Source organism: Mandrillus leucophaeus, unplaced genomic scaffold, assembly GCF_000951045.1.
Source record: "Mandrillus leucophaeus isolate KB7577 unplaced genomic scaffold, Mleu.le_1.0 Scaffold515, whole genome shotgun sequence".
Taxonomy (NCBI): domain Eukaryota; kingdom Metazoa; phylum Chordata; class Mammalia; order Primates; family Cercopithecidae; genus Mandrillus; species Mandrillus leucophaeus.
Window position 1 is genome coordinate 121,195 of NW_012105531.1, and position 20,795 is coordinate 141,989.

A 20,795-nucleotide genomic window follows, 5' to 3' on the forward strand; every position below is an offset into this window, starting at 1 on the left:
AAAAGACTACATTTAGTGTTATTCGTTGCTTGACAAACTGAAAGATGGACTAAAAACTCTAGGTAATTTAATGGGGATGGGAGATGGGGAGTGAAGAGGATCAGGTATTAAGAAAAATTCTTTTGGAGTTATGTATATTACTATTGTCTTCTTATTTATCAGTATCATTATCTTTCATCATCACTACTGTGTGTCCAGTGCTGGACTAGGCCCTTTTGTGTACCACCACAACCTACCACTATGAGTTTGATACTATTATTACCTTCATTTTACAGATGAGAATACTGAGGTTTAGTGCTTAACAGACTTTAATTTAGTTAAAGGAGTTAGAATGATAGAGACAATATTCCAGCTCAGATATGCCCTGAATCCAATGTATACCTGAATCCAGGTATGCTCCAGAATCCAAATTGATAGTCAATGAGATTAATTTTTTTAAATTGTCTTAGTCAATTTCAGCTGCTATAACAAATTACTGTAGACTGGGTATCTTCAACAATAAACGTTTATTTCTCATAGTTCTGGAGGCTGAGAAGTCCAAGATCAATGTACCAGCAGATCTGGTGTCTGGTAAGGGCCTCCTTCTTGGTTCACAGCTGTCTTCTTACTGTGTCTTCACGTAGCAGAGGGCAGAGAAAGATCACCTCCTTGGTGTCTCATCTTATGAGCGAACTAATCCCATTCATGAGGGCTCTTCTTATGGCCCAATTGCCTCCCAAAGGCTCTACATCTAAACATACCACAGTAGGTTCTTAGGCTTCAACAGATGAATTTGGGGGCAGGGGAGGGAGTTGTGCAGGAACATTCGGCCCATAACAAAATCCAGTGAACTTTTTATAGTCTCTTTTTCGTTTTGCTGCTACTTTATTCTGCTTTGTTTTAAAGCATCATTTTCAAGTTATTTCCGTTGCAGCACTAAATATTTAGTATGCTAACAGGTGTTCTAAGAAAAAGTTTGTCATAGTACAAAAAGGAAAGTCTGCAAAATGCTGGATTAAATATTTTTGAAAAAAATTTTTAACCACAGGACCTTTCAAAGTATTTAATATACTAACATTCACCACAAATCTCTAAGAGTCTGCTTTGATATGCAATGTCTCTCCAAATTATTTTACCATGGCTTTTTTCCCCCCAGAAGCCTATTAACATCTTAGGGAAAAGGAGGCCTGCAGAAAATAACTTGAGAAGCACTGTCTTTGAGGGATGTACAGATTCATTTTCGGCTCCTATTAGGAGAAGCTATAAAACTGTAGGCTGGATCACAGTGATTAGCAAAGGTCCCTTAGCACTTTATGTGAGGTAAAAGATTCACAATAGAGTTTCATCCTTTTACTTTTTAAATTTTATTTTATTTTAAATAATTCAATTTCTGCTGTCTTTTAACATCTCTTATATTCCACTTCTGAACAGGCTATGTGTGAGTGCAGTAAGAGTGAAATGAATCCTATCAAGGTAAATTAGGTAAAGTGCTTAGAATCTTCAAAATGAAAGGCTTATTGGTAGATGATCATTATCAATCAGTGGTTAAAAAAAGAGGGGATGATTATGAATATGGAGCTACGGATTTAAGACTATGTATCAATTTTTGATTGAGTAGAGATATAAAACTGGCAACATCTTTCATAAGTTGTCTATCGGGTAATACAGAATGTCATCTACTGTCCCCGCACCAAGTATTTGGGCATAGAATGTGCATTGTAATGTACTTTTATGCCCACTAGAGTTTTTAAAAACCCTTCTTTAGATTAAAAGAAAGATACATGTTTAGAAACATACACTGTTGACAAAAATAATTTAACTTCTTAAAATGCTCATTAAGGTCAAATACTATCAAAAAAGTGGAAATAAACAGGGAATAAAATAGAAAACTACACAAAATTCTTAACACACTCCTTTTTTTCCTTAAATATCTCATTACAGAGAGACTGGTTTCCAACTTTACATTTTTAGGATTTAGTACTATCCTTTACCAATAATACCTAAAACTAATATCAGACATCTCATTTCAAAAGTTAAAGTGTACTTTAGGATGAACATGCCACAGGGTGACTGAAAACATACTTTGAAAAGGAAGTAATGATGATGCATCAGAAAGTTAGAATTTGATTCCTTGAAACGATTTGGCTACAACTCTGGACAATACTGTCTTATTCTAACATCTGTGGCTTTAGGCATATAAATAGACAGTAAATAAATGAATCTCTCTCATTCTCTTAGCAAGTTGAGTTTTTTTTAAAAATGTGTTTTAACCCTCCCACCAATCGTGAGATCTGAACAAACCCTGTTCTGAAAGGTGTTTTCTTTTTCTTCCCCTTCCTCCCTCCCTTCCTTCCTTCCTTCCTTCCTTCCTTCCTTCCTTCCTTCCTTCCTTCCTTCCTTCCTTCATTCCTTCATTCCTTCCTTCCTTCCTTCCTTCCTTCCTTCCTTCCTTCCTTCCTTCCTTCCTTCCTTTTCCGTCGTTGTTTGTTTGCCAGTGATACAATACCTTAAACCCTCCCTAGCACTATTCAGCATTACGGTTCCATTCACCTTGCATTCTTCATTTCACTTAAAATTTCAAAAGGAAGGTAGAAATCGAAGTTTAAAGGGCTCAAAGAAGCAAATGGAGATATAGTTCCATGGCTAATTGCACTCTATTATTCTTTTCTTAGTAGATTCACCTTTCAACTCTTTGCCTTCCAGAATGTTTCTCTTTCAATTTCTCTAGCTCTGTGTTTCTGTCTCTCTCCCTACCTCCCTCTCTAGGAGCCAAAAAAAAAAAAAAAAAAAAAAAAAAAGCCCTGTTTCATTTTGGTACCTGTAACTGCTGGAATTGGATCCATGTACAGTAAGCAATCTTTCTAACCGAAAAACAGAGAAGAAAGCACAATTGTAAGCCATGAGCTGTATTTTTGGTTCAATCACTTTCATTGCAAAAACCAGTCCATTTATTTTGGCGGATAGAAAGAAAATTTGATCCACCTTATTGATGCTTCAAGAGTCTGTCCTTGCCTTTTATGTTCTTGCACAGTTCCCAAACTCGCCCCACTTCTTCTCTGAAACAGATGTCCTGCCTAACGAGATGCATGTCTCCTACTCACTACCACCCTTTTGCCCTCGTGAACAGACGAGCCCACAACCCTCTCTTCCCAGTCCTGGAGCTAACTAAAATGTAGACAGAACAGCAGAGCAGCCCTGTCTTAGCTGATTAGAGTCTGGTTGATGACTACGTTGCCTTTCCTAAGAAATACGGGGCAATTCACTTTGCAGGGTTCTGTCTCTCATGCAGTTTTGTGCCCCAAGAGCCACTTTTCAAAATCTCTTAACTTCTTTTCCTGGTTATACTGAGAAAGGAAGTTCAGGGGAATCCTTAACGTGGTTAATTATAAAGTCAATGCTGGAATCATCCAAGGGACTCTCGGCAGCAAGGGTGCAGCTCTTAACCCCACAGTCTCCAGCACGTGTGGAGAAGGTACAGGCAATGCAGGAACTTCAGAGGTGGTGGCAGGTGCTAGGTGCTAGGGTGTGGCTGCAGTTGTCTCCCTCTCTCTTACAGCATAAGGAGCTGAAAGAGGAGGGGAGGAGGGAGAAAAGAGGGAGAGAGAGCAAAAGAGAGAGAGAGAGCAAAAGAGAGAGAGAGGAGGGGGAGACCCGGGCAGTGAATAAGAGGGCGGGCGGAGGGCGGGCGGACGCCGGGGGAGTGGGGAGCGCGCCTGCCAGGCTCAGACTCACACGCACGCCGCCTCTGTTTGTACACAGTGCGCTCCCGGCGGCCCGCTCGCTTCCCTCCAGCTCACGCTTCATTGTTCTCCAAGTCAGAAGCCCCGCAGCCGCCGCGCGGAGAACAGCGAGAGCCGAGCGCCCCGTCCGCCCGTCTGCCAGTGGGTCTGCCTGCCCGCGCAGGAGACCCGGGGCGGTCGCGGGAGCCCGGGCCCCGCCCGCAGCGCCTCTGCCGGGACCCACCCGCAGCAGAGGACTGAGCCCGCCGGCAGCTCCCCGCAGCTCACCCACCTCCGCGCGCCAGAGCGCAGGCAAAAGGGGAGGAAAGGTTCCTCTCTTCAGTCACCACTCTCGCCCTCTCCAAGAATTTGTTTAAGAAAGCGCTGCGGAAAGAGAACGTCTTCTGGCATTCTTTAGTAGGGGCGGAGTCTGCTGCTGCCCTGCGGTGCCACCTCGGCTACACTGCCCTCCGCGACGACCTCTGACCAGCCGGGGTCACGTCCGGGAGACGGAATATGAAGTGCTTGGTAGCCGTCTGGCTCTTGGTCGGGGTCAGCCTCTGTGTCCCCCAGTTCGGCAAAGGTGAGGCGTCGGGACCCGGGCCGCTGGGTGAGGGATGGGCTGGGAGTCCCCTGGGAAACGCCGCGCTGGGGGCCGGAGGCGGTCCCTCGGGCGTGCCAAGGGTGGCGAGCGCCGCTGGCGGCGCGGAGGAGGCGTCGAGTCCTGGGTGCCCCGAGAAAGTGCTTGCAAAGTCTGAGCAGAGTGCGCGGAGCCGAGCGGGGAGAAGGGTGCGGGGTACTGGATGAGATACAGGAAAGAGGAGGACGGTGGGGAGCGGTAGAGGACAACGTCCGCAGGAACCAGCTACTCCGTGGCTCACTCGGCCACTGGGTCTCGGCGCAAACCCTCCCTAGGCAGTGCGGGCGATGGTGACTGCAGACGCCGGGCAGGGCTTTCGTGGGGGCGGGAGTGGGGGAAGCCAGTGAGCCCGGGCGTCAGCTACTTGATGCGGGAAAAGGCTGGGGAGCTGCAGGGCCGTCCGCCCCCGGGTGCGGTGCTCTGGCGCAGGGCCCGGGCTGAGCCGTTCGCAAACCCAGACCGGGCGCTGGGCTTTTTGGCCGCGGGTGAGGTGGAGAGGAGTCTGACAGGTCACTTCGGCTTTCTCCTGCCTCCCCATCCCAGACGCGCAGCATCGATTACAGCAAACCCCAGGAACCCGCCCCTCCTATTGTGACCCCAGGTGCCTGGAGCTTAGTTGCGCACCCCATCCGGGTACCAGTGTTAACTCTTAATAATGGGGAGTAGTGCGGGGCAAGCCACCCCTCGCGTCCCCGCCCAGGAGCGGAAAAGTTGTAAGAGCTTGTAGAGTGATTGATGCCTTCTGTGAATTGCACGAAAAAATAAAAACAGAAAAATAAAAATAAAATAAAATTAAAAAGAAAAAAAGCATTTAAAAGAAAACGCAGGACTTCGACGAGTGTTCTGCTGGGTAGTTTAGGCGACTTCCAGGTCCCCTGCGAGGTGCAGCTTGTCCATACAAACCCTTGCCCTGACCCAGGTCTCGCCGCCGGCCGGGGCTGAAGTTGTCGCCGGAAAAGGGCAGCGGGGGAGGCAGGGTGTGTGGGGAGGCGAGTGGGAGCTGTGCGTGGGGGAGCTGTGCCACTCCTGCGCTCACAGATGCGGGCGGCCCCTTATGAGGGATCCGCGGGTAATAGAATCCTCTGCAGGCAGCTTCAAGTGGAGAGCTGAGTGAACTACAGGGTTTTAAATGCTGTGCCTATAAAAAAGGTAGATGGATTTAAAAACGCATCGACTCCAATCCACTTGAGATTAGATAGAGTATGAATATTCTGCACCATCCATCCATGCACCTATCCATCTGTTTGACTCACAAGCAAATTGTGGACTCTTGGGCGACAGTTTGCCCAAGAAGCCGGGTGTTGCTGGCCAGATGCCCTCGCAGCTCTGGCAGTAGAGATCCATGGCCGCGACTTGCCTGGGCCTCCCTCCGTCCCCCAGAATGTGGTTATTTTCCCCCAGCGTGTAAGCGTGTGTGTAGGTGTGTGCCTCGCCTGCGTTTACAAAGTGTCCTTCCAGTTATCAGGCAGAGGCAGCCCCTCCACTAAAGGTTAAGAAATGGTAATGGTTCCAGTAGTTGCTCGACCGAGTATCCAGCGATATGAAAAAGAGAGTGCTTCCACGGCTGCTGTTTTTCCTTTCTCTCATTTCCCGTCTGGATTTCCTCTGCACTTTGATCTCTTAGCAGGAAGGGAAGGGGGAAGGACTGCAGGCACTCCCCTCTCCTCCCTCTCTTCCCCGCCTACGTTTCCACCCCAAATACGAAAACACACTCATCCACTCACACGCATTGTGTCACCGCCACCACCATATACGTCCCCACTCCGAGGTGGAGGGCGGCGCGGGATGGAGGAGAAGATAGTGCGTCTAGCCTATGTGGCCGCGCTTGCCTGGCTGGGTCTGATTACCGGAGCCCTGGGGCGCGGCGAGTCCCGGCTCGCTGCAGCCAGGAGCCCTGTCTCCTGAAGATACCTGCGCCGAGGGCGCAGCTTACTTCGCCAGACAAGCCAACCATGGAGATGTTGCCTGGACTCTCCATCCTGATTCTCTTAGACGATGCTCGGGAAGCTGGATACTCCATATTCTTCAGGAGATTTCTCTCTTTCCCCCCGCCAGCTAGCCTGTGAGGACAGGGGAAAGGCTTTAGGAAAAAGAAACAGACCATTTTGCATTAGCCCTTTCTGTTAAAACTTGCACCTCTCTAATTTTTTTCTCCCTCACCTCTGCAGAAGGCAGAGTACAGCTTCCGTGACAGCTCCAAACAATTAAACTTCGGACAAACTTATTGAAGCCAGTGCTAACACAGAATTTTCCTTGCACTCCTTCCCGCCCCCAATCATTAATCTCATGTCTTTTAGAAATTGGTGTTTTCCCTACGTATGGGTTGCAATTTACTTGCATTAATGCCTGGGATTTGATAAGGATATGTAACTCCTTTTATGAGTCGTCTTTATTTTAAAATTAAACCAATGGATCAGTCAGATTGAATATTTTATTAACTATTAAATTATTCATGGTATGGGTTGCTCTAAAAAATTCAATAACATGCATACAGTTGCAGCAAGCACGTGACATCTTATGCAATCTGTCCCTGTGCCTGCAGTTTGTGCCTGAAGTCTTTAAGCAAATGGCACCGTCTAAAAATGTCTAGACATGTCCTAAATACTATGAATCATTGGCATTTGCATTTTCTTTTTTTAATCAATGGCGATTTTTAGTTAATTCTACATGAGAATAAATTAATACCTGAATAGTCTCACTCCAGATAACAACACTAACCTTTTATGATCAGTATAGTTATATTTATACAGAAATAAGGAGTTTCTTTTATGTTGTTATAATATTATTATTACATATTGATGTCTTCATTGCCTAATTTACCTGATCATTAAATTTTATACTTTAAAAATAAATGCTAACTTCAGAGTCAAGGCAAAACATGTAAAAATAATTCTGAAATATCAAATTAAATAAGAATTAAGTGAAAATAAAATATTCTCATGTGAAAGTTTGCAATAATGCAAAATTTTGGCCACTGTGGTGATACAACACACAATTTTTTCCTCTGGTTCTGAAAAAGTTTTTCTGATTTTTCTGAAATGTTTCCTTAGAATTAAAATGTATTTGGTTTAAACGTATATGGTTTTGGGAAAAGACTTACAATAATTTAAAAAATCAGGAAAAAATTGAGATGGTCTATTTTTCCTTCTTTGATCTTGAAGTTGCAAAGATCTTCAAAACTAGGCAAATGTATTGTACTTCTGAACATTTTTCTAAATTAAAAATATAATTTTCTCAAATATATTGACATCAATGTTCATATAAATCATGTATTCAAAATCTAGGGTATTTTAAATAAATATTTAATAAAGTTTTCTTTTCTCTCTAGATACATGTGATTTTTTTCTTCTCATAAAATTATAGCAATGTAAAGGGAAGGAATAAGATATGCATGACTAAAATAAAGTAGCATGGTTACTCAATACCATTACAAAATATAAGCTTGACAGTTTTTAAATTAGTAGTACCAGCTATTAATTTTATTAATTTTAAGATAAAGTTTTAATTGGGTAAACCTTTTCATTTTTGAAAGATTTTGCACAATGAGATGAACTGTATATGTTATCATTTGTCTACAATTTTTTAAAACTTGCCCCCTTTGAGAGTTTCTTGAAGCCTAAAAAAGTAATTCTGATAATTGTTGTTTACTGCACACACTTGCAGGTGCAATAGCTTTGAGTGAGATTATGATGTAATAGGGTCATTTTATCTCTGTCAAAGAAACAGTGCAGGCTTCAGAACTCAGTTTTTTTTGCAAATTTTGCAAATTTTGCAAATATGTGTTTAGTGTTATGGCTTCTATCATAGTTAATCATTTACTCTTTATTTGCTAAGTAGGTTGAAAATTAACATTATTATTTTAAAAAGCAGAAAACCAAAGCTAAGCCATTCCTATTATTATTTTTATATAATAATAATTATATATAATAAAAGATGCTATGCATCTTCCTTCGATGTTCTATGGTTATAGACTATATAAATATTCCTCTAAAATGATTTCTTCATTTTTGTAATGTTGTTTGCTTAATCAAAGCAAACATGCATTTCTAGACAGAGTCAAATGGCTGCCAATGTGAAGTAATTATTAAAATGTTTCTCATGGTTTCCTATGTAATACAGCAATAATTTAAGTACTACAAATACTTAAACTGAATGTATTACCACTTGTCACTGAAAATACCCCTAAAAATCTTTGATTTGAGCAAGTTTTGAAGGGAAAAGTAGACTAGAATCAACTGTGCCCTCACCAGCAGGTGTCAGGATAATCAACGAAGATCTTTTAAAGAAAAAAAAATAAATAAATAAAAAGGAAAAATAAAAGAAGTGAAGTCATAAATGTGAATCTGCAGATCCACGTAAAGTAACTTTCTACTCTCTATGAAACTAATGTTATCAGTTAGTTTTCAGCGCTTCTCTGAAAAAGAAAAAAAGAGGGCGTTGTAAGGTAGAATCCTTCTACCATAAGATTTTAACTTGGAAACACAGACATTCAAGTGCACACTTAGGTTGAACTACTACTTTTGAGGGAGTCCTCTGAGTACCTTCCAAGGGAAAACACGGAGAGCTATGAGGTGTTTGTAGTAAAACAATTATTAAAGAAATGTATACCATCCTTTCTAAGCTTATTCTTCATATGAACTATAAGTTTCATAAATAGAAATTCTGTTATATTGATTTACACAGACATATATGCTCAACTGTTTATTCCTGTGCATCTATTGCACTGGAAAGAGATGAGTGCCTTTATTTACTTTTTTTGTCATTATGGTAAAGTGTATGTTTTTTAGATCTTGCAGGATTCTACATAAAACAAGTCATGTGGCCAAAAGAGACAAATGTCATGATAAATGAAGCTTTGTTATACCCCATTTCAGCCAGTTATTAATTTTTATATATGTGCCTCATCTGTATTAACTGCTGTCAGGGACTTGAACTAATTTATTTTTATTTCAATTGACTTTTCACTGATAACTTTTAGTTCTAGCATCTGCTGATGTAGTCCTCAAAACTATGTTATAGATTCACCATTACACCCTTTTCAGGAGTTTTTTATACAGTCACTGACATTGTGCCAAACAGTCGGTTTCCAGTGGCATTCTTTCTGTGTCAGAGTTCTCCTAAGATAAAAATTTCTCTCTCCTTCATTCCATCTCTTTCTCCTCCTCTCCCCTCCTCCCTCATTTCCTTGGTATATGGCAAATAGGACACAACATCTACTGTAAAATTGGTAATGATATTTTGTCATCATTAAAAGATCGCAAATCTTTGAAACATTGTGAAACCTGTAACTTACCTTTTTGTGAGGAAAGACAAGGAAGATGATAATGTCAAGCCTCTGCCTACCAAATCTGAAGTTTAAAACATAAGTGAAAATAAATTGGGATCTAAATTATGGAGCAACTCAGGATTTTACACCTTGATTTGATCACACTGTCCTGCCTAAAGCTATCAAGTATACAGTAATTTATATCCACTCCACTTGCGGAGAAGCCGCTTGCCTTGAAGCTTCGTCCACGTATAACATAGCTGAGAAATCTAGGAGAATCAGAGACTTCTGACCACAAAAATAGATGTCATATTTAGGTCTTAGGTCATGTATCATAGAAAAGCTTATTTCTCTTGGCTTTCAAGTTTCTGGGCACTCTATAAACTGAATCCAGAAAGTAAAAAGCATATGTGGTAATAGGTCAGACTTAATCAGAGCAGTAAAACATGCCAACTTTTAGACAAAGAGGAGACTCGAATAGTATATGTAAAAACAGTGATACTTTGTAGTACCAAAAACTGGGTACCTGCAGTTGGGGGGTAGAGGGTGGGGGTGGTAAGGGTGTCACCATATAAGAGAATGCAATAACTGGTGCTAATGTTGGTTTTGCATCCTAGAGAAAGCCTCATTGCAAGATATTCAACATTTTGGGGGTGCAAATGCAGTTAAATGTACACATTATTAAAAAATACGGTTTGGTCAAAAATGTTTGCAAGCTTGAAAACCTGCTTAATGATGAAATAGCTAGATATCTGAACAATGTAGTTATTTAGGACTTTTCCCTTTGTGTCAGATAAAATGTTGGTATTTTTAAATTATTTTATCCTAAGTTAATAAAGTTTTACAAGACACAAAACTCAATTTTGTAGAAAAGAAGCAGACCTTACAATGTAGATAAAATGTCCTGCAATTATTTGGTTATATTTTAGAAAATGCGCTGGTTATTTTGTTTTAAAATATGCATTATTATAGTGACAGTAACTGTGTAGGAATTGTTCGGATTTATAGTGTGTGACTTAGAATGCAGGATTTAAGTACAAGAATTTAGGTGAAGGGTTTTTAAGCACTAAAGCACTTTTGAATGTGATTGTTACTATGGAGAAAGAAGATTGACTTAGCTTTGCCTTTTCTCTTTTCTAAAACAGGCTTGTATCAAAATGATTGATCTCTTAAAATAAGTTAATATGATATAATATTTTATAAATAGGAAGACCAAGGTTTTAATCTCCTGTTAGAGGCTATATGCTTGATTTGAAGATGATAATCTCTAAATGGGGTTAGGCCACCACGCATTCCTTAAGGTTTGTGCTTGGTATTTGACAAAGCGGTATATTTTGGGAATGCAAAATAATCCTTTAAATCCCCTCTTGTACTTTAGGTCAGGGGAACCATTTCGATTTTACTGATACTGGGGATTATGTGAGGTCAGCCAGGATGAAATGGGCTCATGACACAAGCAGAAAAGTCCAAAACAATTGAGTGGAAACATTAATTGTTTCTCCACTCAATTGAGTGGAGAATGTATTTTATTTGAAATAAATGGATAAATCCCTCTCTATAATGTAGAGTTGTCACCCCACCCCAGGCCTGAGCCTTAGGTCTGTGCTCACAACTCTGCTGCACTCTTTTTTTTTTTTTTTTTATCACATTTTCTTTCCAAATGCTATATGAACTCTCATTTTAACTATGCTATTTTTTTCTGTTTATTTATCTTTCTATAGTTTAACTTCTGTATTATAAACCCTAACTTTTTTGGAATGTTGTTTACAGACAAACAAAAACCAAATTACCATTCACAGTGCTTTAGTGTTTATATGCCAAGTTCTTGTTTCATGTTTTGTGCTTTCTACAGAGCTAGGGCTTAGAATAGTACCAGGCAAAACAAACAAGAAAACCCAAACAGACACTTAATATAAATTGAATTGAATGTAGCTACCCACCCCCATCAGTTTGCCTGCAAAAGTACTTGCACATTTTAAATAGCAGTATGTCTCTTATATATAAAAATAGGTCAAAGTAGTTTCAGGAACTTTAAAAGCTTTGTTTCTCACTTTCTTACATAACTATTCCTTATAATGTGTATTGTAGAATGAGCCTACTTTGAAAATATTTCTCAACAGTCCTGCAAGAGCATTGTTGATAATATAATATTCAAGTGCAGGCAGGATATAAAGTACTTAACTGTGTTTGTTATGAACCTTCAATTAAAAGAAAAGCTGCTTCCAAGTGATTGTTCCCTTTTTTAGGTGCAAGGTTCTGACACTTCTAAGTTTAATTTTGGCCTAGAAACAGTTATTTTTCAGGCATCATTCTGTGTTTTTTCTTTCTTTCTTTTTTTTTTCTTTTGCTTTCTTTTAATCGCTTAAGGACCACCACCATGTCAGCATTAAGAGTCTTAGATAAGTTAACAAGGTGCATCCATTCTAATATCTTTCAAGTCTAACATGCATTGACTGCATACGATGTGCTCCACTGTTCTAATTATCATCTTTAATTCTCAAAACTGTTGAGGCAGGTGCCATTATTATTGAAATATAAATGAGAAAATGGAGATACAGAGTGGTTAAATAACTTCCCAAGATCATAGAGCTACTAAGTAGCATGTTAAAATTAGGATCTATAGCTTGTCCTCTTCACTATTACAGGGTGCTCTGTATCAATGAGTGACACATCTTGTATATCATGGAGATATTTTGTTAAATGATTTTATTATTTGTAAAGCACACACATTTTGCCTAACCATTATTTAACTAGTAGTTATTTTAGAAGGATTAAATTATACTTATTCTCTTGGGACAATAATTTAAAATTTTCAAATTTAGGTTGGTAAAGTGTAAAGTTCTTTTTTTCACATTCAGAAATGAAGGAGTATGCTCATTCCTTTGGTCAGAAAGTGTTACTATATTAGAATGCATCATTGGTAAGAATAGTGAAGATGGCAAGAAGATGAGCACTTGGGAAGTGGTTTGAAATATATTTTCTTTAAATCTTGCCATTCAGTTTGATTTCAGCGTGATTTTTTGATTTATTTTAATTTTCTAGGATTTCATTTCTCCTCTACATTGTTTCATTGCTATTCAATGTGATGTGTAGGAGCGTGCTTTCTCTGTAATTTTCAGATACATCATATAGTCCAAAGTGACTTTAGAGGTTAACAAGGTTTTTATTTCTCCTAGTGTAATGAAGATATTTAATTTGCCTTACTTCTCATGCTCATTTAATTTTATTTCCACATAACCCCATTAAGAAGTTTTAACCAAACAAAAGCACCAAATAGTTTCAAACCACATCAATTAGAACTTTTTTTATGGTTATGTGAAGAATTATTCAACCAAAATATGGTTTATTTAAAAAATAAAACCTCAGACTGGATTAATTTTAAGTATTTTACAAAATAATGAGAATTATGCTGTATTAATCCATTTTCACACTGCTATAAAGAAATACCCGAAGGCCGGGCGCAGTGGCGCACACCTGTAATCCCAGCACTTTGGGAGATTGAAGCGGGCGGATCATGAGGTCAAGAGATCGAGACCATCCTGGCCAACATGATGAAACCCTTTTTCTACTAAAAATACAAAAATTAGCTGGGCGTTGTGGTGTGCGCCCTTAGTCCCAGCTACTCAGGAGGCTGAGGCAGGAGAATTGCTTGAACCTGGGAGGCGGAGGTTGCAGTGACCGAGGTCATGCCACTGCACTTCAGCCTGGTGACAGAGTCTCAAAAACAAAACAAAACAAAACAACAACAACAAAAAACCCACAAATACCCAAGACTGGGTTATTTATAAAGGAAAGAGGTTTAATGGACTCACAGTTCCACATGGCTGGAGAGGCCTCAGGAATTTACAATCATGGTGGAAGACGAAGGGGAAACAAGAACCTTCTTCACATGGCAGCGAGAGAGAGAATAGTGAAGGAGGAACTTCCAAACACTTATAAAACCATCTAATCTCCTGAGAACTTACTCACTATTCAAGAATAGCATGGGGGAAACCCCCCCATGATTCAGTCACCTCCCTCCCTGGACACTTGGGGATTACACGTCCCTCCCCCAACATATGGAGATTGCAATTCGGGATGATATTTGGGTGGGGACACAGAGCCAAACCATATCATATGCCGTCTAATATGAGCTCATCCTCATCATTTTCTTCCTTGGCATATCTGTAAATTGTTTAACAGTTGAAATGTACCTCCACATGCATTATTATGTTTTTTCCTCCAAAATAATAAAACAGTGGTTAACATTTCATAAGCATTTTCCACTTTAGAAAACATAAGTATTTTCCACTTTAAGAAACATTTCTACTTTAGGGAACATAAGCACAGAAGATATTCTTAATCTAATTTAACAGATAAGGACTTGAGATTCAAAAAAGTCATATGACCTGGAATTGAAGGAGTGAGTAGTTTCAATTTGAATCTATATGTTCTGATTCCAACTTATTTTTTACTCCTTTCTCCTGTACTACTTTACTTGAGGTAATTATAGTTGTGCCTTTTTTTTTTTCAGTTTTTGGACTCGAGATGAAAAGGAGAGGTTGGCATACTGCTTGCTTTTTCAAAAACTATTTCAAATTGCTTCTCAACATTAACACTTTCTTTCCATTAGCACGTAACACTTACTTTCCCCTTTGGAGCCCATTACTAACCTTCATAACATGTTTTATTTCCTCAGTGGCTTCAGAACCTTGTTTCTTCTCCATCATTCGTCCCCTTAAAAACTTTCACATATGAGCTTGTAGCCCTTTTAACATTCTGATATTAAACTTCCTGGAAGATCCCAACATTAATGATTTCCATCTCTATTTTTCAGTACCTTCTGGCAATGCTATTTATTAGATTTTCACATCACATGAAATTACTCGGCTACCAGTACTTTAAATTTCTCAGAGTTTCTGTCTCTTACCAGAATTTTCTGCCTTTTACCTTTCCTCACCCTTCATTCCTACTGACCCTACTCTTGGTCACTACTCTAATTTCTAATCCTTCTTGTGTCTTTTTCCCAACCTGGCCTCTGTGGTTATGCATTTCCAGAAGTATTTAACCACTTACAAATTTCTCTATTGATTACACCCATTTTTGCTTTATCTGGATGATTTCAACATTTTTGCTTTATTAAATCTTGAACTAAGATAATTTCTAAAGTCTTTTATCCCTATCTGGCACTAAGAAAATGAGTACTATCAAAACGTGATGGCATCTATAGATCCTAGCAGGGCTGAAAGATTGAATTGGGGTTTTAAAGGGAATGAATAAGAAGACAGGAAGTGACGATTGGAGGAAGAAGATTTTGGAGATATTGTGATAATTCCAATGTAATTGAAATTTTGGTAATTATAAACATGAGAGTATGGCTATAGAAGTTATGTTTCAGGAAGGGTAGAAGACATGATGATTGGAAGAAAATTGGCAATGAATGGCCAGGTGTTGGAAAAAAATCATCTCTGTGGTTATTAAAATCACAAAATATTGTGCCCCAAGAAATGTTGGGGAGGATGACAGCAAACCAAAACCAGGAATCTTTAAGGAATAAGGGGATGTAGTTCAGAGATCTGGAGTACTTATACTAAGAAATGGTAGAGTAGCAAAGATGACATGAAATTAAAACTGGGTGTTTTTAGAGAGAGAGGAGGGAATATGTTCTGGACGTGGCCTGGAGCAGCAAAGGAACTGGTACCACATGTTCAGACCCAGAATTGATATGAGAAACAGTATCCAGTTAAGAGGGCTGCAAGGTAAGCAGTGTCTTGGAGGAGAGCCGATTTACTCTAAGCAGATGACAGATATATAATTGCCTAGTCTCAGGCATTATTCTCTTTGACAGTCTTCATCCTATAGCTTTTGACACATTACACTCTTAATAATAATGGATAGGTCTCACTAAGAGCAATGCTTTTAAGTACATATAATATGTGTTCATAGAAACAGCTCTTTTAAAACCCACAACAACCTAAGGGGTTATTATTATCCCTGTTGACAGATGAGGATATGGACTGAGAATAGAATAAGTAATCAGCACTCAAAACTAGGTCTTATAGATCCAAATCGAGGAATCTTTTCACTGTAGCACACTTACAGAGAAAAGCCCCAAATCCACGGAAGAATTCCTTCTAAATTTAAAACACAGCTGGGGGATAGGAAGATATCTGCAGTTGCTCCCTGACCTACTTTATCTTGTTCAGATGGCTCTCTACGTATTTTGAGGTCTGCATAGTTTAGGTTACTAGGAATGTCTAATATGTCTGCTTGGCGGTTTTAATTCTTACCCATCCTTGGGTCATTTGTCCAAATGTTCTTACTGTAAAGCAATTAACATTACCAGGGGAATAGTTTCGTCTCTCCTTTTAATATACTCATAATTGTGTACCTTGTACACAAAGTTCTTTTTTACCCTCAAATCTACATGTTTCAAATATTTGTAAACCATAATGTTCCTTTTTTACTCTCTGACATGCTGAAGTCATACATATTTTTTCCTTTAATCTGTCCTTGTAAACCACTCCTTTCATCATTTTAGTTGTTTCATTTGGAATCCATCCAAGTAGCCTACATATTTATTCAACAGGCTTGCCAAAAACTCAACAGAGAATTCTAAGGATGTGCTTCTCTAAAATACTGCCACATACATTAGTCTGTATTTTTTAATTTTTGAAGCTACATTCTGAATTTGTAATCTTTAAATTAACATTAAATCTCAAACTGAGATAGTTTCTAAAGTTCTTTTCGCATCGCTGGCACTAATAAAATGAGTACTATCAAAAAGTAATGGGATCCATAGACTGTGGTTGGACTGAAAGGATGAACTGGGGTTCTAAAGGGAATGAATAAGAAGACAGGAAGTGATGGTTTATTGTTTAATTTATTGTTTTGCTAGTTAGTTTTTTCTGTCAGGCCACACATTTTCAAATGATATGTAAGTAGAATGTATATCATTTTTCATAATTGTATGCTGCTTTTCCCTTCACTGGAATTAACTTATTTTTTTTCACTCTGCATTCAGTATCATTGTTATTACTATTATATGAGGTATGCTTTCCCCTCATAGATATGGAGTAACCTAATTTCATTTCTTACACATAATATTATTATGCTATTTATTGTTATTTTGTATCATGTACATATGTGCTAAATAATAATGCAACACACAAATTTCTGTCCTTAGCTTTTTTATTTCATATTGGTGGGGGGTCTTTAAGTATTCATGATCTTGAAATTATCATTTCTCTCTCTCTCTCTTTATTTATATACATTTTATATATATATACTTCTTATCCATATGTATCACCTTCTATATGTTGCAGATTTTCTGTTTCTAACTCATCCCTCAACTTAAACTGTACAGCCTGGAGAATCTCTCTCTGGTCATCTTATCCAAGTAACTCATGCTCACATACATACACATCATATTTCCCTGTTACTATTCTATCACTGTATCATAATTAAATATATTATAGCACTTTTCAAAAATTATAGTTGTATAGTCATTCATTTGCTCATTTATTTTTTATCTTATTTCCAATAGACTGTAAGCTTGATGAAGGCAGGAAGAATATCTCTGTTCCTTAGCGTGTATCCAGCTCCAAACACGCTACCTTACATTTAGTAGGCACTCAATTAATATTTATTTTCTGACTTTATGTATGCATGCATGAAAAAACAACTGTGCTGGTATATAAATCTTTTTATGGTTAAAAATGTGTTCCTTTGATTGACTCATTAAGTTATTTAATAAATTGTTATCTACTTGATGCACTGATGCATTGACTTGTGAATCATGGTACAAATGATACATTATTATAAAACAGTAAATACTTTTGTAGTGGCAAACTCTAAGAGCTGAATAAATAAATGACCTACTGTTTCCATAGCTGTCTGATTTATAAACAGTTTAAAAGGAAGATTCGGGTTTTATCTGTGGTTACCAAATTACAATAAAATAGTTTTAATACTATATGGGAGCTAGACAGTAAACTTTTAGTTATTTATTTTATTAGCCAGGTTTGACAGGAAAAGTATGTGCAACAAAACAAAGTACTCAGTGGTGTTTTAAACTATCATATGAAGGAGCTGCAGGTAGCCCTCTGATCTACTAATTGCCCCAGTGCCCTGATGGTTCCTCCCATCAGCTTCACCAGCAGTAACTTTCCTCCAAGCATAACTTCTTTCCCTCCTCCCACCATGCAGTCACACCTGCTCAAATCAGAAGTACTTGGCAGAGAGGAAGAGACAACACCTGGGAACTGTGTCTGCCTAGGAGCTGAGAACCTTCTAAACAGATCTGTTTAGAGTTGTTTGTGTAATGACAGTCTGTATGTCACTGCAAACTGCTGTTTATTCCCCTTTAGGCAACTGTATTTCTACCTTTCTTAAATGCCTCAATAGTTCTAAAACAATTTATATGTTTGTTACCCTGGTAATTGTGTGATTTCCACTTCTAGTCTGAAAAGTCTCAAATAGACATATCTTTCTAAAAAGGTATAGAGTGGAAAAAGGTGTGTAAAATAAAAACTGTAAAATCTAATACTTTGCTCTGGTTTATGTGATAAGAAAACGCTTTTGGCAATTATTGTTGTTTGGTTTGGGGAAAGGCAGTTAATTTCTAGTCTTTGTTTTAAAATTTCAATTATTTTGTAAACTATAAGCAAGTATACACTCATTGATGAAAAGGTATAATGGTGACATATTGGTGTCTGTATTTTGAGACTTGTTTAGATAAACAAGTGTCTTTAAGTATATGTTTAACCATAAAATGGATCATATCATACAGGGTTTGGGGGTTTAATTTTCAATGTAATTATTATGGTAAAATGCACATAACATGAAATTTACCATGTCAATCATGTTTTTAGGTGTACAGTTTAGTGATATTAAATACATTTATAATGTTGTGCAACGATTGACCATCCATCTCCATAACTCTTTTTATCTTGTAATGGAGAAACCCCATCCGTAGTCATTAAACAATAATTCCCCATTTCTCCCTCTTCCCAGCGCCTGACAACCACCATCCTACTTTTTGTTTCTATGATTTTGACTACTCTAAGTCTCTAAGTACCTCATGTAAGTGGAATCATACCATTTTTGTGAGACTGGCTTATTTCACTTAGCATAATATCTTCAAGGTTCATTTGTTTTGTAGCATATGTTAGAATGTTCATCCCTTTCAAGACAAAATAGAATTCCTTTGTGTATGTATGTATGTATGTGTATGTTGTGTTGTCCTTCCTTTTTAAGGCAAAATCATACAGTATTCCTTTGTGTAGGTATGTATATATGTATGCATATGTTGTGTGTGTATGTTTATATGTGTGTATATGTGTATGTATGTGTTTATATGTTTATTTATAATATATATGTATATATTCTAAGTTTTTGCTATTGTGAATAATGCTGCTATGAACATGGCTTTACAAGTATCCCTTTCAGAGTCTGTTTTCAATTTTTTTGTTATATACTCAGACATGTAGTTGTTGTATTCTATGGTAATTCTATTTTTAATATTTGGAGGAACTTTCATACTGTTTTTCACAGCCGCTATAGCATTCTACATCCCCATTAAGAGGGCACATACTCTACAACTCTTTTTATTTTATGCTTTTTAGGTTTTTATTTTATTTTTTTTAGTAGTCATCTTAATGGGTGTAAAATGGTATCCCATTTTAGTTTTGATTTGCATTTTCCCAACTATTAGTGGTGTTGAGCATCTTTTCATGTGTTTATTGGCCATTTGTATATCTTCTATGGGAAAACATCTGTTCAATTCCTTTGCCCATTTTGAATCAAGTTGTTTTTGTTATTGTTGAGTTTTAAAGTTCTCTATATATCCTGGATATTAATTCCTTATCAGATATGCTTTGCAAAATTTTTTTTTCTCATTCTGGGGGTTGCCTTTTTATTCTATGGTAGTGTATTTTGATATACAAAATTTTTTAATATTTATAAATCCAATTTGCTTATTTTTTCTTTTGTTGCCTGTGCCTTTGGTGTCATATCAAATAAATCATTGCCAAATCTAATGTGAAAATTTTACCCTATTTTGTCTTCTCAGAGTTTTGAAGTTTTAGGTCTTAGAATTAGATTTGATCTATTTTCAGTTAATTTTTGTATACGATGTAGGTAAGTGCTCAGCTTCATTCTTTTGTATATGTATATTCAGTTCTACCAGCAACATTTATTGAAGAACCTGTCCTTTCTCCATTGACAATCCATATTGAATGACTTTGGCACGCTTGTCAAAAATCCTCTCACCATATATGTGAAAGTTTTATTCTGAGCTCTCTATTCTATTCCATTTGTTTCTGTGTCTCTGTTCATGTCAGACCACACTGTTTTGATTACCGTAGCATTGCAATAAGTTTTAAAATACAGAAGTGTGAGTCCTCCAGATTGGTTCTTCTTTTTCAAGATTTCATATGATCTTAGGATGGTCTTTTTTATTTTTTGTAAAAAAAACATCCTCGAAAGTTTCAAGCCCTCAACAGATTCCACAGTTTCAAAATAGTTACATTAGACAAATTCTGCCAGTGCAATTGTTGCCTAGGTAGGGAGGCAGATTCTTGGTGCTTTCTACTTCAGAATCTTCCAGGAATCCTTTTACCTTATAGTTGTACTTATTCACCAACGTTATATTAAGTTCAGATAGACAGATATAAGAAGTGTTTTGAGTGCTAAAATTACAATGATCAAAAAGCTGAAAATCTTTTCTCACATAGAGCTTATATTATAATGGAGAGAAATCAGAAAATAAGTAAATTATCTAGTTGGTTGAAAGGATGTGGTAGGAATTTTTAGATAGAATCTTACTCCGTCATCTAGGGCAGTAGTGCGCTGGCACCATCTCAGCTCACTGAAACGTCCACCTCCTAGATTGAAGCGATTCTCATGCCTCAGCCTCCCAGCAGCTGAGATTACAGGCATAGGCCACCATGCCCAGCAAATTTTTTGTATTCTTGGTAGAAACAGGGTTTCACCATGTTGGCCAGGCTAGTCTTGTATTCCTGACCATAAGTGATCTGCCCACTTCAGCCTCCCAAAGTGCTGGGATTACAGGCATGAGACACCGCGCCTGGCTCAGATTCCCTTTTTATATTGAGTGCTGAGATTCAGTCTCATTGCTCAAAAATATTAAGGAAGTGAGGTATTGCAAATATGTTTTCTCACATTTTATTTGCCTTTATATTGCACTTAT

General features: G+C 38.1%; 1 protein-coding gene across 2 annotated transcripts in view; it reads left to right on the plus strand.

Annotated features, from left to right (window-relative positions):
* Window positions 1–3,714: 3,714 nt before the first annotated feature.
* Window positions 3,715–20,795, plus strand: part of EDIL3 (EGF-like repeats and discoidin I-like domains 3) — a 481,624-nt gene continuing 464,543 nt past the window's right edge. For both annotated transcript variants that reach the window (XM_011996455.1, XM_011996456.1), the window contains exon 1: window positions 3,715–4,281. In XM_011996455.1, the coding sequence (XP_011851845.1) occupies window positions 4,215–4,281 (67 nt within the window). In that variant the 5' untranslated portion in view covers window positions 3,715–4,214. The remainder of the gene's footprint in view (window positions 4,282–20,795) is intronic.